Source organism: Aulonocara sp. 'chitande type north' Nkhata Bay, linkage group LG22, assembly GCF_057382095.1.
Source record: "Aulonocara sp. 'chitande type north' Nkhata Bay isolate Kocher_YH1m ecotype deep benthic linkage group LG22, A_spYH_male_GT1.1, whole genome shotgun sequence".
Taxonomy (NCBI): domain Eukaryota; kingdom Metazoa; phylum Chordata; class Actinopteri; order Cichliformes; family Cichlidae; genus Aulonocara; species Aulonocara sp. 'chitande type north' Nkhata Bay.
The window spans coordinates 23,102,307-23,116,947 of NC_141364.1; the positions used below are offsets into that span (position 1 = coordinate 23,102,307).

Sequence of the window (14,641 nt, forward strand, 5' to 3'; positions counted from 1 at the left end):
AACACAAGGGGCAATAATGTACCGCCAGTAGACTGTCATACAGCAACAAACTGCAATGAACAGGAGGAAGATATACTTAGAAAAAACAAACTGTAGTTTTGTAGGGGGCAAAGAATTTACTTCAGACGTCTTTACCGCGCAGTCAGAACCCACAGTCGTGGATACACAATGCTTGTCTCCTTCCACTGGTGTAACTCAATAAGAGGGAAAGTCTTTTGGCTCCTTCAGCACGGACGAAGCCAACGACACTGATCCTGTTTCTCTCTCTCTCTCTGTGTGTGTCTCTGTGTCGTTGACTGTGGAGCAGTGAGGTGTGGCTTTACTCTGTGCGCCCCCGACGCTGCGCTCCCAAGAGAATAAACCGAAAACAGCCAGGGCTGTTGTGCTGCAGTGTCGTCAGCGTCTCCGCTATAAACTCAAAAATTAAGCAAAATAAAGTTTGTGGAACTTTTTAAGATATCTGCAAGAGCACCACAACCCAGGCGTGTGATACGAAGTGTCCTCATTTGACTAAATATAACCTGGAAACTTTCTCACAAGTGTCCCGCTATGCAGAGGGCACTGCGCTAACGGACCACACTGAAGTTCTCTCTGCAAACAGGTGAAGTTCTGACATTTTCTGAAGGTAGGGCGATTTCTTAACGAGTGCACTTTTGCATGTAACGGTTTAATGTTTTTATTCTCACAGAAGTTTGTAATGAAATGTTTAAAAATGCAGGTCCAAATAGAAATGTTTATAGCAGATGAATTGGATTTATTCGAGCTCCCTGCACAGGCATGGAGCATCAAGTCTACCCACCCTTTTTTAAATGTCCTTTCAGATACATTTTGCATTACAAAAATGGGCAATAATGAATGAATAATAATAATAATAAATTAATGAATGAATAATATAAAAATATAAATAAATAAAACATACATGGACATTACTTAAAACCACTGTGTTGTGCTAATCCTGGCTGTTATTCTTGGGCTGGGTTTGCAAAATCAGCCATTCTTTGTGAAGACGTATCACAAATTGGTTGGGATTTTTGTAACGATTATAAAATATGGAAATAAATTACTAGAAAATAAAAAGTGTGATCCATCTTTTTTTTGGCTGCAGCAGCTGTCATATCAGATCTTCTTTCTGGGGAAGATTAAGCTCATACTTGAGGTACAAAGAAAAGCAACAACTGCTGTGAGAGGTGTACTCACCTCACTTACTTCCCCACCTGTTCTGGAAGACCTCAGCTGACCGGTGTCCAGCTTCCCCCCTTTAGAGAGCTAAACTGGCAGTGTCACTGAGGCTGCTTGACACAGTTATGAAGATAGAAATAGCAACGGAGGACAGCCTGCCACTTGCAAAGAGGGAAAGCATGAACTGCACACAGACAGAATACCAGTAGCATGATTCAGATCCGTTACTTCCATTACAAAAACATATTCAAGTAAAGGTATTTGCTAGCCATAAAATTACTTAATTAAAAGCACTTATTGTGCACTTATGTTTATTGACAGTGCTTTTAATATCTCTTGTCTTTGGATAACTTAAGCATTTTATGGCACTAAAGCTTAACAGTTCAGGTAATTTCAATATACTTTCTGTGCTGCTTAGTTGTTTAATCCACAATAAAGAACCATATTATGATGTCATCATATGTTTACATGTTTGAAAACTATTTCCAACAAGTGAAACTATCCTGATGTCGGAAAACAGTTGTGTTTCCAGCTTCTCCTGTCTAATACAACAAGGCTTTAAATGGAATAAGAAGTAAGCAAATGTTCCCAAACCAATCCAAAAATTAATTACGTCATTTGAAGATCAATGTATTGAAAGTGTAGGGGAACTTGTAACTGAATAAAACCATCAAATAAAGTACACAAGTTTAAATTTGGACTGAAATAGTGTACTTGAGTAATTGTGCTTAGTTCTCTTCCCCCAGACGACAAGAGAGATGTGTTCAACAAAAACAGGTTCTGTTGTGTGCTTTATTAAATTGCTAAAGAGGAGCATGTGCAAATTCCACAGCCTGAGGTTTGTGCACAAACCTCAGGCTGTTTTCAGCCGGTCAGCCGAGGAAGACAGCTTATCAAAAATGCATGATGTCAAGATGGTGGGTGGACATGTCAGCGACTGTCACTGTGGACCATTTACTAGCTGTAGAAGCTGAAACATGTGACATGACTCTGTACGCAAGCTGTTTCCTGGAACGCTGTTGTAGTGGACATTTAGCGGGGCTTTGATTACTGAACCAGTAGCTCTTAAAAGCTTTCTTTGCACAGTTACACTCAGTACAACCTGAAACATAAAAGAATAGAACAGTGTGTTGGGACACTGTTGTTGTTTCCTCTGGACTTTCCTTAATTTCTTTTCCATGAAGTTCCATACAGTTACTGCAGTAAATGCCTTTGGACACTGACTCGAATAAAGGGTAGGGGTCCATTACTGTTCACACAACACTCTCCATTGTTCTAGCCTGAAGTAATCTGCCATGGGGCATTGTGGGAAAAGGAGGAGATGTGTCAGATTTCTCTGGAGAGGATGGAGCGCTTTGCTGTTTCCTGTTTTGTGCTGTATGGTGGTGAAAGCTCTTCCTGTTCAGGGGAAGAGGGTGACAGGTCATCGAATGCACCCAGTACACAGTAGCTTCTTCTGACGCGGAGCAAATAAAAAACCTCGAAGCACTGCATACAGGGTTTCCTGCAATAGAGTGCGCTTTGTCTTCTCCAGGTATTTGAGGCCGAGGCATGCCGGTTCCCCCACCTCCCCCTCCGCCTCCACCAGCAGCCCCGCCACCCCCACCGCCACCCAGTGCTGCCCTGCCACAGGTATAAGATTCTTCCAGCAACTCTCTTATGCAATTGCAAACACTCATTGTGTTCTTCTTGCTGATCATCGACCATCTGGAGCTCATTTGCATTATTAATTGAGCTAGTATACACACACACACACTGACTTAGACACACACAACCCAGACAGCAGGCTGTCAGTGGCAAAAGAGTGTTACGTTACCCCAGCAGGCTCATAGTGTCCTCTTGTTAAATGAGCTGCTGCAGCCAGCGAACAGGGCAAAGACATGGCTCAGTAGATTCTGGATACAGCAGTAACGTCTGTCTGCATAAACAAAAAAGTGATCCTCTCCACTCTTACTTCTTTTTTGTTCTGTTTTTCTTCAGTGTCCATTAGATCCTCCCAAGGTCCAGTTTAGCGGAGGAGGAGGAGGTGGTGGAAGGAATGCCCTGCTGGCAGACATCCAGAAAGGAACCAAGCTCAAGAAAGTCACGCAGGTCAACGACCGCAGCGCCCCCGTCGTCAATAGTAGGTCCCACAACATGACCATCCTATAGCCTGCACATATACAGACACACTCAGTTTGTTTTCTCTAAATGTTACATCCTTACATCACAGTAGCGCCCACTCAGCCACTCTCGTAGGTGAATGGGTGCTTCATATAGTGTGTGTCTGTAGTTTGAAATATGCCAGTGTGATGTGTTCTCGTGAAACACTCGACATATTAAAGTGAAGGACAAAGAAGGGGAGAAGACTGGGGGATGTTTGGTGTCTTTGTGCTATATTTGAACTCACAAGGCCAGTGCACGCTTCAGGAAGGAATGCCCTATAGCTGATTAAGACGCAGGAAGAACAGACAGATGGTATTATATACACTGACACAATAGAAAAGGCAAAAACACTGTGCACTGTCACCACTCAACACACCCTGTGCAATATCACTAAAGACTGTGAAACAGATATGCGTGCGTGCTGTGTGCAGTGTTGGTCAAGTTACTTGAAAAAAGTAATCAGTAACTAATTCCTTTATGTGTATAGATGAAGACAAGATCATTAGGACCCTCTGAAATTTTTAATTTCCAAGTCATTTTAAACAGAGCAAGAGATTTTAACATAGCTTTTCTAAACATTGTAGTTTTATTTTTTGGATGCTTATCTTATTTGACTTTGCACAAAAAATAGTTTTACAAAAAGAAAAACTACCAGGGTCTTCAGTTCAACCCACATATTATCAGTAGATTTCAAGTCAGTCAGTAATGTTGACTTTGGTCTTCTGGAGGTTCTTCCAGGTTTGCTACTGACTGCTTGAGGTTTTCTACAAGATCTTCACACATTCTTATTTCTTCATGATTCCTTCCACCTTGGCGAGATTCCTAGATGCACTGAAGGGTCCCGACAACATAATACCCACACCGCAGTGTTTCACTTTGGGAACCCTGTTCTTGGGTTGTACGTCTCTCCCTTCTTTCTCCAAACTTAAGCAGAGTAAGCAGAGCTCTGGTTTAATCTCATCTGACTAAAGGACATGTTTCCAGTTTACAAAATCTTTCTCCAGATTGTACTTGGCCTACTCCAGTCTGGCCTGAAGGTGTTTCTTTTGCAAAAGTTGAGTTTTTCTTGTTCTGTAACCTCAGACTCTATTCCTGTGCAGGGTTCTAGTGAATATCTTCCGTGAGACAGTCTGACAGTTTCTGAATACAGTCATTCATCAGTATCAGATTCTTTGAGATCTTTTGCTTCTTACCTCTGCCAGACTTGTTCTGTACTGTGCGGCTCTCTTTGAAGTTTTTAATGATACATAGCACTCACTGGGCTTCTTGACACTGGGAATGGTGGTGATAACTTTGTATATTCATCTCCTGTTTTGTAAGCATCAGCAATTCTTTCTTAAGTCTAAACTGATTTGTTTTTGATTTTGGCATGATGCTTTAATCAAGCGACAGCTCAGCCCCTCACTGAAGCTTCCAATTTATGTAAATTGGAAGCTTCAGTTTTAACTTGATTTTTAAAAGCTTTGAGCATTACAAAGTTAAAGCACATCATTGCACAGCAGTGGTCATTTTCTCAGGGGGCTAATAATATTGGGAGGTTAGGTAAGTGTGGTGGTGTGAAAGTTGCACATGTTTGAGTTTTTGATGTTAGCTTCATTAGGTTTTTTCCAGCACTAAAAACAAGCTCTTGTTGGGACAAAACTCATGAGCTTATAAGATATACAATGTTATGTAGTGAATACATTTATAATGATATTAGACCAAATATTGTGATTGACCACATGATTTATTAAGCTTTCATGCCTTTGCACTGCTGTTATTTCATTACTAACATGTGCACATGGCGTTCCCCAGATTCCAAGGCTAGCACAGGAGATTTATCTGGAAATGCTGGCACTTCTCAGGCCTCATCGGGTGGCATGGCACCCGTGGGGCCATCATTGAGTGGGCTATTTGCTGGAGGGTTCCCCACTCTCAGGCCTACAGGACAAAGAGACCTAGCAGGCAAAACCAGAGGTTGGTGCAAAATGTCATATTCTTGCTCATAGATATATTTATGATTTGTCAGTAGTCACAATAACATTTTTTCCCTTTCAAATGGCTCCTCTTGGGTGTGTTTGTTTTGTTTAAGTGTCTCGATCGAGCTCATCAGTCTCTCTGAAGCCTCTGTGGAACCCTCCTTCATCGGCCGACTCCAGCAGCTTCCCTGAACCCGACAGGAAAGCGGAGCTCCAAACCTCCGTCCACCGCCTACTCGCCCCCTCGGCCTCTGCTCCTCCCTCCCCCTCTCACAGCAGCATGCACCCGCCACCTTTCCCTCCTTCCACTCCCCTTCCACCTGCCCCTCCCTCTGCTCCTCCCCCACCTCCCCCGCCTCAGGCCTTCCAGGACCGGCCAGGTAACAAGCCTCCCCCTCTCCCCTCCTGCCCTCCACCTCCACCTCCATCCCAGACTACCAAGCCCATGTGGCTCCCCATCCAGCACTCGCAACACTCATCTGTCTCCCAGCCCTCTCCTTCTCCTGCTCCTCCTCCTCCACCACCGCCTCCAACTGTCCAGCCTCTGTCAACTATCCCAGGGGACCATTCTTCGGGGTACTTCTACTCTCCGCCTTCATCTGCAGTCTACTCTGAAACTTCAAGGTTCCCTGTTCTTCGGGACAGCCCCCTGGGACCGCCTCCCCCACCTCCGCCTCCCTCTCTGCCACCTTCCATTACTCCAAGCTGCCCGTCTACCCTACCTCCACCACCACCCAAAGTGGCTCCAGTGCCTTCCCCAGCAATGCGCTCTCTGCCTCCCTCATACCCTTGCAACGCTCCCACGCGACGGCCACCAGCTATACCCAGGAGTGCAGGTAGGTGGACAACAGGATGTAAAAATGCTTCTTTAATGCCACTTGTGTTTATAAATATAAAGCTGTTGCCTGTTACATGTTTTTTCCATAATTGAAACGGATAAAGTCTGTATGAAAGATAAAAAGTTTAAACCACTGCTTCATGCCTTTGGAAAATCTTTTGAATTCTGTCTTTATGCGAGAAATGATTCAGTCATGTAAATGGAGCTGACTCGATATATTAATGGTGATGATATAAAAAGAAGGAAAATTAAAAGAAAATCTGAAAGAAAACGATTGCGCTGAAGCAATGTTTTAGAGATCAGAAAACAAGTTCAGCTAAGGGTGTGGCCTAAGAAAGTTCCCAATAATAGTTGTAAAAGATGGAAGTAGCTACTGTGACCTCACCGACTGGTTAGCGAAGGGTTGTTGTGAAGCCCCAAGCTTCAAGAGCAGTTTCACCATTGCTATGTGCTTTTTAAAACTGGACATGATGTTTGAGGTGGAGGACCTGACTGAGAGACCAAGGGACAATATCTTATCCTAAATCATACCTAGCCATACTTTACTCTAAATGTGGATTACATAATGGTTAAGGTAATTAACTCATTAGGAAGTGTCTACTGAGATAAATCAGGTAAGTAGTGGCGTCATTTTTTGGAGAGGGTCAAAGTTCAATAGAATCTGGTATCTTTTTGTACCAGAGGAGTCAAGCCCTTTTTGCCATAAGAAAGAAGACAGGTTTAAACCCATCCATGTAGATTAGAATATCTTTATTGCCACTATTACATGCAACAAGTACAGCATAATTAGCCTCAATCTCAACAGTGCAAAGATCACTCACATCATAAAAACGACATAAAACTGTATAAGAGATAAAAGTAAATACAAAAGTCAAAAGCAGCCTTCCTCCATTCTCACAACCCCTTCTTGCACAAAACACGTGTGGCCATTGCAGCATCTAATGCCTGTATAGAACTGGGATAAAAGCTGTTATTCAGTCTGTTTCTGCTTGTTTTACTTGTTCAGTACTGTCTACCTGATGGTAACAGTTCTGACAGGGTGAGATAGACCTATTATAGTATTATTAGCCTTTTTTGAGAACATTTACATGATTGATCCCATACATAGATGCCACAGTGTAGAGTAGAAAGTTGATATTTACTAGCTGAAGAAGCTCCGTTACACAATGTTATACTTTAAGATGTTTTTATCTTGTAAAAAACCAACCTTAAGCATTTATAGGCAGTTAACCAGCATAAAATGAAAATAGGAAAATTGGTGACACCCGGTTTATCTTTGTGCAGAAAAATGAGTGTATATCACAGCTGGTGTGCTGATTAGGTTCTGAAGTCTATCCTTCCACAGTGTTTTCTCTATTCCACTCCAGTGTCTACAGGCCAGACTCGAAGCTTCTCAAAAGCAATTTAATTCAGTTAAATTCAGTTTTATTTATATAGCGCCAAATCCCAACAACAGTTCCCTTCAGGCATTTTACATTGTAAGGTAAAGAGCAATACAATAATACAGAGAAAACAGAGACAATCTCAATAATTAGATGAGCCCTTATGAACAACTGGCAACAGTGGGAAGGAAAAACTCACTTTCAAAAGGAAGAAACTTCTGGCAGAACCAGGCTCAGGGAGGGACAGCCATCTGCCGTGAGTAGTTGGGAGTGAGGGGAGGAGGACGTTACAAAGACATGGTGTGGAAGAGAGCCAGAGATTAATGATAACTAATGATTACATGCAGAGGGGTGTATAAACACATTGTGAGTGGAAAGAAAAACAGGTGTTAGGACTGCTGATCCAGCCCTAAAAGCTTTATCAAAAAGGAAAGTTCTAAGCCTAATCTTAAAAGTAGAGAGGGTGTCTGTCTCCTGAATCCAAACTGAAAGCTGGTTCCACAGACGAAGGGTCTGAAAGCTGAAGGCTCTTCCGCTCCCATTCGACTTTTAAATACCAAACAAACCACAAGTAAGCCCGCAGTCTGAGAGTGAAGTGCTCTGTTGGGGTGATACGGTATTATGAGGTCTTTAAGCCAAGCCAACTTTATTTAAAAAGCGCTTTAAAAACAGTGAGCACTGACCAAAGTGCTGAACAGAACTAAAACAATAAAAACATAAATGCTAAAAATAAAATACAAGTTGAAATAACAGTAACAATATAAAAAGGCAATGAAATCCAAATGAAATTGCCATTCTATACTGGGTTTAAAAGCCAAACTGAAAGGGTGAGTCTTCAGACGAGATTTAAGATATGATGGGGCCTGATTATTCGAGACCTTGTATGTGAGGAGAATGATTTTAAATCTGATTCTGGGTGTAACAGGGGAGCCAGTAAAGAGAAACCAGTATAGGAGAAATATACTCTCACTTTCTTGTTGCTTTCAATACTCTTGTTCAGCTGGAGGCTTTTCAGGGAGTTTTAGGACAGCCTGATAATAATGAATTACAGTAGTCCAGCCTAGAAGTTTTAAATGCATTAACTAGTTTTTCAGCATCACTCTGAGACAGGATATTTTTAATTCTAGAGATATTTTATAAATGGAACTAAGCAGTCCTACGTATTTGTTTAATACGCGCAATGAAGGACATATCCTGGTCAAAAACAAATCCAAGATTCCTCACAGTGTTACTGGAGGCCAAGATAATGCCATTCAGAGTAAGCATCCGGTTCAACATTATATTTCTAAGATTTATACGGCAAAGTACAATAACCTTAGTTTCTATATTTAGAAGCAGGAAATCAGAGGTCATCCAGGCTGAATCAAAATTCCATAAAATGTATATTTTTTGTTTTTATTTTAAATGTTCTTTTTCTTCTGATGCCCACTTATTAACAGGTGTGGGTCGACTGGCTCCTCCTCCTGCTCCCCCCGCCCGTTCCCCCACCACAGAGTTGTCCACCCGCATTCCTCCTCCTCCACCTCCTCCCATGCCCCCATCCAGTCTCAGGAATGGACATCTTCAGAGCTTAGGTAAGATTTTAAAAGGATTTTTATTGTTCAAATGTATAACTTTTATGTAAACTTTGAAAGTTACTTTTTGCTGCTCAGCAGAAGGACATTGTTTTTTTTTTTAAAAGGGTAGAAACTTCTAATCTGCATCTTCTTTACTCCAGCGGATGACTTTGAATCAAAGTTCCAGTTCCACCCTGTAGAAGACTTACCCCCACCCGATGAATTCAAGCCTTTCCCACGGATCTACCCCAGCAAAGAAAACAGTGGTAGCCACAAAGCAAAGTTACTACTCCTCAGCTTTTCTTTTCTCAGCACTGTAGTCTCATCTGCTGAGCTCTGTTTTTCTTCCTCCTTGTTCTTTTACAGTGAACCCCAAACCACCAGGGATCAGGACACACCTCCGATGAGTCATGATCTCAGCACCGTGACACGCAACAAAAAAAGGACAAATCTCAGTATTCCTTCTCCTTCTTACGAGTCCTCACAGTTAAACTGACATTACTGCCATGGACTTGCATGGATAGAGGCTTTGTGTGTGTGTGTGTTGTTGTGTTTGGTGCATTTGTGTGTGTGCGTGTGGTTGTGCATTTTCAAAGCATCAAAACAAGGACCCGTCTTATTCTGACTATGTGACCTCTGACCTTTTCAAGTACAGAATGTTTTGTGTGCATGAGAGGAGAAGCACTCGCCCTGCTTGTGCTCATAAGCTCCATTCAGACTCTACACACAGGCTAGAAGAACAGGGTCTTCCATTAATTATCGCTAACATGACTCTTGACAGTTTGTAATATGTTAACCATCATCTCTGTGCACTTGTAGTTGTAAAATTTGCTTTCAAGCAGGCAGTTTTTGTGACTACGTTGCTAAAGACAAGCAAACATACCTCAGTCTCAGCTCTTGCCTTGGTGGCGGCAATTGGGTAACTAGGTGTACCATTTTCTTGCCCCTCATGTATTAACCAACACTAACACATGGGAGGACAGTGCCACCTGTTGGTTTGATCTGTCACCAACAAATAAACCAAAGCAACTAAAAAGTTTACACAGATACTTTACTTAAAAAAAAACAACAACTAATAAATGTATCTGCCTTAAACAGTGGTCCTTTTTTGAGTTGAGGCTCTTGATCCATTCAAACAATCCCAAAGCTGCACAAACAGGGCTGTAAACATGTGTGTGTTATCTCAAAAACCCCATTAAAACAACAGGTAAAGTTCTCCTGTGGTTTTGAGTTATTCTTCATTGTGTCACAACATTAATTCAGTCTTCCCAAGTTTGCCCAAAATTTATTTACATTTATAAAAAAGAGCAAAAAACATTAACCTGATATTTCACGACAGTTTTCACACAGATATTTAGACTTGTGAAAATATCTAACTTTGGTCCCAAAAAGGATTTTCATAAACAAATCACAAAATTAAAAAACAATCTGCAACTAAACTTAACCACACACAGCGTCACGCAACACAGACTTAAAGCTTCTGTAAAACTGAAACAGACAAAAATAACCTCAAAGAGTCTCTGACAAGGATTTCCACCACGAAACACAAACCAGCGCTTCATGGGACTTCACAGTTCATCGTGTTTGTAAGTGAACTCTCTAGAGGATATAAAACCGTCCTTGTTCTCATCCTCTTTGGCAAAGATATCCTCCGCCATGTTCTCGTGTAGAGTGTCGTTGGGAGGGTAGCCGTGACGCTCAAACTCCTTCCTTAGATACTCTTTCACCTGGCAGACATGAAAAGAACAGGATGACTGGGACTTAAGTACAAACATAATAAAATGAATTAGAAATCACACTTTTTCCTCTTTGTACAGAAAGTAAAGTCTAGAGTGACATGGGATATGTAACCGATCCATGTAACTTCATATGTGTTTTCAATGGTTATCTTCACCTCATGCTTGGAGAGCTTCCAGTCATCGTTGAGGTCCATTTCCTGAAAGGACTCATGTGACCTAGGTCCATTTCTGATCTGTAGCACCTCGATGATAAAGGTAAGCGTGCTTTCAGGTGGAATCTTACCTGAATACAGAGAACAGGAGGGTAATGGGCAGAGATGTCAGTTCAAACTGAAATTGAATATTGCCAAAACTTCCAGTAAGCATCCAGGAAGTTTTCTTCCGTTGAAGAACACAGATGGTAAAAAGGAATAAAAAGCAAATCTATTGCTGTGAATCTGTTGGCATTAGAAAGGTTAGTTAGAAACAGAAGAGACAGATGTTATGGGTTAGAGTGGTTTGTGCTTACCGGACAAAAAAAGCACAGTATTGTTCACATGCTCCACGTAGAGAATAAGTGGACTAATGTCACTGAATGAAACCTTCATTCAGAGACATTGAATGAATTCATTCCTAGAAAGCAATTAAAAAGAACAAGAAAGACAAGTATAATAAGATGCGTGCATAATAATGTCACACTGTGAGAATTGGAGACACCAAGAAGACCGTGTCATAAAACATGCAGTGAAACTTCTTAGATATGGATGAAGCTTCTGTACCTTTTCCTTCCTTCCCATAGGCCAGTTCTGGAGGTATGACCAGTTTTCTCTTCTCTCCTGAGCACATGTTTTGCAGGCCTTTATCCCAGCCTTTGATTGCTTCTCTGATGCCCAGAGTGAACCAGATTGGCTGCTTGTCACCGCTGACTCGACTGGTCAACAAACACAGGTGTCGAAAGAGTGAAAAGTTGAGATGTAGAGAAGGTCTGAGGTGTCATCAAAGGTCAAGGAAATTATGATGCTTTTCTCAGAGTTATAATGATTCCTGCTGATATGAATGCTCCAATCAGACAGTTTTTCTACTGCAGGCTCTATGTGATTTCAAAGACTGTGGACCTAGCCAACCCCACTGAGAGAACATTAACAAATCGACAAGCTCCATCTCAGAAGATATCAAGTGAACACTATCTTTCCAGCTGGAACTGTATGCTGCTTTAAGAACAATAAACCTTGATCACCAGTGACCCGAAAGAACTGCTTGTTAAAAAAAAAAAAAAGACGCCTTCATGTCTGGAGAAAAGGAACTGAGGAGAGTGCAGCATGAAGGGCATTCTGCAGCCTCCTCCTTCAGTAAACACCCTCATCACCTTCAATGAGTTCTCCACTTATTCTTCATTAAAACCACATCCACCCCACATCTGAGGAACCACCCCTGCTTGTTTGTCTTCTGGCCTGGTTAGAAGACAGCTGGAGAAACTACACACTACAGCAAGGACGCAGACCCTGATGGCATCAGTGCGAGGTTCTGAAGACCTGTGTTAGCCTTGTGTCTGTGTTCCTGAGTCACTTTTACCACCTGAGTCTAAAGCAAGAGAAAATAGCTGTATTATTGCATCATAAAAAAAATATCTGTCTGGCAGAGAGTCATCTGGCAGTCGATGTTATTATTTATGGGATAAATAAAGTATTTTTCATTAATTCAAGAAGAGGGATATTATTTTTCCACCCACCCAGTGTCAAAACCTTACATTTGTGAGGTCCAGCCAATCTGAAGACTAAAGCTGCTTGTTGTCAGCATTGGATGCACGAGAGGTAGGGCTGTGCGATATGACCAAAATCTCATATCCCGATATAAGAGTTCTATCGTCCCGATAACGATATAAATCACAAAAATGTAACAATTTCTGTAAATTCTGTGAATCTCGGGCAGCTCGTCTTGCGGGAAGTGTTTCCAGCTGCGCGTCCTTTACCCGGAGTCAAGTGTTTTAACCGATGCATGAAACTATACATTTTTAGACATAAGTTGTAAAGGCCGCCGTTTTCTTTGTGAGTATTTATTTGAGTCTAAGGTTTATTTTTTAGCACCTGGCGGCTCCTTTTTAATTCTCATCCGTTAATAATCTGCTCTTTCACGTGATTCAGTTTATTTTGAAAAGTCTCAACAGGATCTTAAGCTTTATTGTGAAAGGTTTATGTGGAACATAAACAAGCGGACACGCGATGGTTTTACCGTAGTTGTTGCTAACCACAACGCATAAAAACAGGCACTTGTCCGTCTGTAGTGTGGTTATATAAAATATAAGAGAAAGAGAGAACTTGAAGAAATTAATATAGCCACTACAGTGATCATCAAAACAATGAAAAAATATTGCCGTAAACAGTTTATTTTGCGACACCACGAAACAAACGATAGCGTAAAATGAAACATACTTTTTTATATCGTCATCCGATATATATTGTTATATATTTCTCTAGTAAATGAAAAACATCTGTTGCCACGACTCTTTGGGCATTAATTGTAAGAAAGAAATGTGTACAATTATAAAAAATGTTCTGCTAGCTCATTGCCCAGACAGTCCTGTAATTATAAAACAGAAGAATTTGTTAGTTCACAGAAAATCTACTTTACAATAATATTATTAATTTACATTATTATTATTTAATTTTATTTTTAAACTGTTAATTTGGTGTAATACAACTGTCCATGGGGGAGGTCTTTAACTGTATTTTAAGTTTTAGAGTAAAAGTCCAAAATTGATCCTAATCACATTTTCCAAAGCTCGCACTGGAGTCTTGGCTGGGCCCATTTTTGGCCATGGACCTAATGTTTGACACTCTTGCACTAAAGCAGGGACTTCAAACTCATTTTACATCATGGGCCACATACAGGCCACTTCACTGGTCCAGCCCACCAGTGAAACTCCCCTTTCTGTCTGTGTAAAGAAGTTAAACTACACATTGAATCGTTCACATGGCTTAGTATAAGGAAAAGAAGCAATTTTTAATAGTATGACTCAGTTTTTCTACATGATAAGGAAATTCTGCTGTAGTTCATGGAAGAAATCAGTCAGCATGACTCTTTGGCCATGAAATTACAGAAAAAGTTCTGGTTGCTAGTAGCTTACCATGTAATTTAAAAAAAAAAAGTTTTTGCTCATTTTAGTGAAAAGACTGAAAATTTTCTGTCATATAATTTGACTATCTATTACTTAATAACTTTGGTGTGGTATGAATGGCCCTGGGGGAAGTCTTTGGCAGTAGTTAAAAGTTTTACAGCTATGTGTTCAGTGGACCAGATTGGAGTCTTTGCCCGGCCTATTTTGGCCCACGGGCCTCATGTTTGACATAACATTTAACTTTGTATCCCTTGCAGATAAATGCTAACATCGACATTCGAGAGTTTTAAATCTATAAAAGCTGTTTATGAAACCAGGGTGACGTCACTGCATCTCTCCTTCAGCCAGCTCCTTCATTGCTTCCTTGACAGAGTTGCATCATCATATTTGAGCGTTATAAGCCTCGCGTTAGCCATGAAACAAACCTGGAGAAAAACATGGTGCCATTCTCAAAGTATCCGTCATGATGCACCAGCAGAATGTCTCCATACTTGGACTTTCGGTGACAGAGGAAAGGTCTGTGCAGAACTTCTATCGTCACTTCAGCTTCGGGAAGCTTCCCCCCGCTGCTGACGGACACCAGCATGAAGGAGCAGAGCCAGCTCAGCACAACCAGCAGCATGCTGACACAGTCAGCTTTCAGAAGAAACAGCCTGTTGAACAAAGAGCTAAAAAGTTTCTAACAGACTTGCTGCGGCATGAAAACGTGCAGCTGTTCCTCTACGTGGCAGAGACAAGTCGCTGCAGGAA

At 41.3% G+C, this 14,641-nt stretch overlaps 2 protein-coding genes across 4 annotated transcripts; one reads left to right on the top strand and one right to left on the bottom strand.

Moving 5' to 3' along the window:
* The first annotated feature begins 155 nt into the window (after positions 1-155).
* wipf3 (WAS/WASL interacting protein family member 3) lies at positions 156-10,271 on the top strand. 3 transcript variants are annotated; one of them, XM_086280041.1, is made up of 8 exons: positions 156-625; positions 2,714-2,811; positions 3,160-3,301; positions 5,119-5,280; positions 5,396-6,118; positions 8,942-9,076; positions 9,220-9,321; positions 9,425-10,271. In XM_086280041.1, the coding sequence occupies exons 2-8, from the start codon at positions 2,731-2,733 to the stop codon at positions 9,463-9,465; spliced, it is 1,386 nt and encodes a 461-aa protein (XP_086136167.1). In that variant the 5' UTR covers positions 156-625; positions 2,714-2,730; the 3' UTR covers positions 9,466-10,271. The 3 variants fall into 3 exon arrangements, with proteins under 3 accessions (XP_086136167.1, XP_086136163.1, XP_086136166.1); XM_086280037.1 differs by having other exon boundaries at positions 158-625; positions 9,220-9,324; XM_086280040.1 differs by having other exon boundaries at positions 158-601; positions 9,220-9,324.
* A 56-nt stretch (positions 10,272-10,327) lies between these two features.
* Positions 10,328-14,627, bottom strand: LOC147304218 (peptidyl-prolyl cis-trans isomerase FKBP14-like). The gene is made up of 4 exons (XM_086280042.1): positions 14,317-14,627; positions 11,556-11,707; positions 10,953-11,080; positions 10,328-10,785 (listed from the first exon to the last, which is right to left on the bottom strand). The coding sequence occupies exons 1-4, from the start codon at positions 14,511-14,513 to the stop codon at positions 10,627-10,629; spliced, it is 636 nt and encodes a 211-aa protein (XP_086136168.1). The 5' UTR covers positions 14,514-14,627; the 3' UTR covers positions 10,328-10,626.
* Positions 14,628-14,641: the final 14 nt, after the last annotated feature.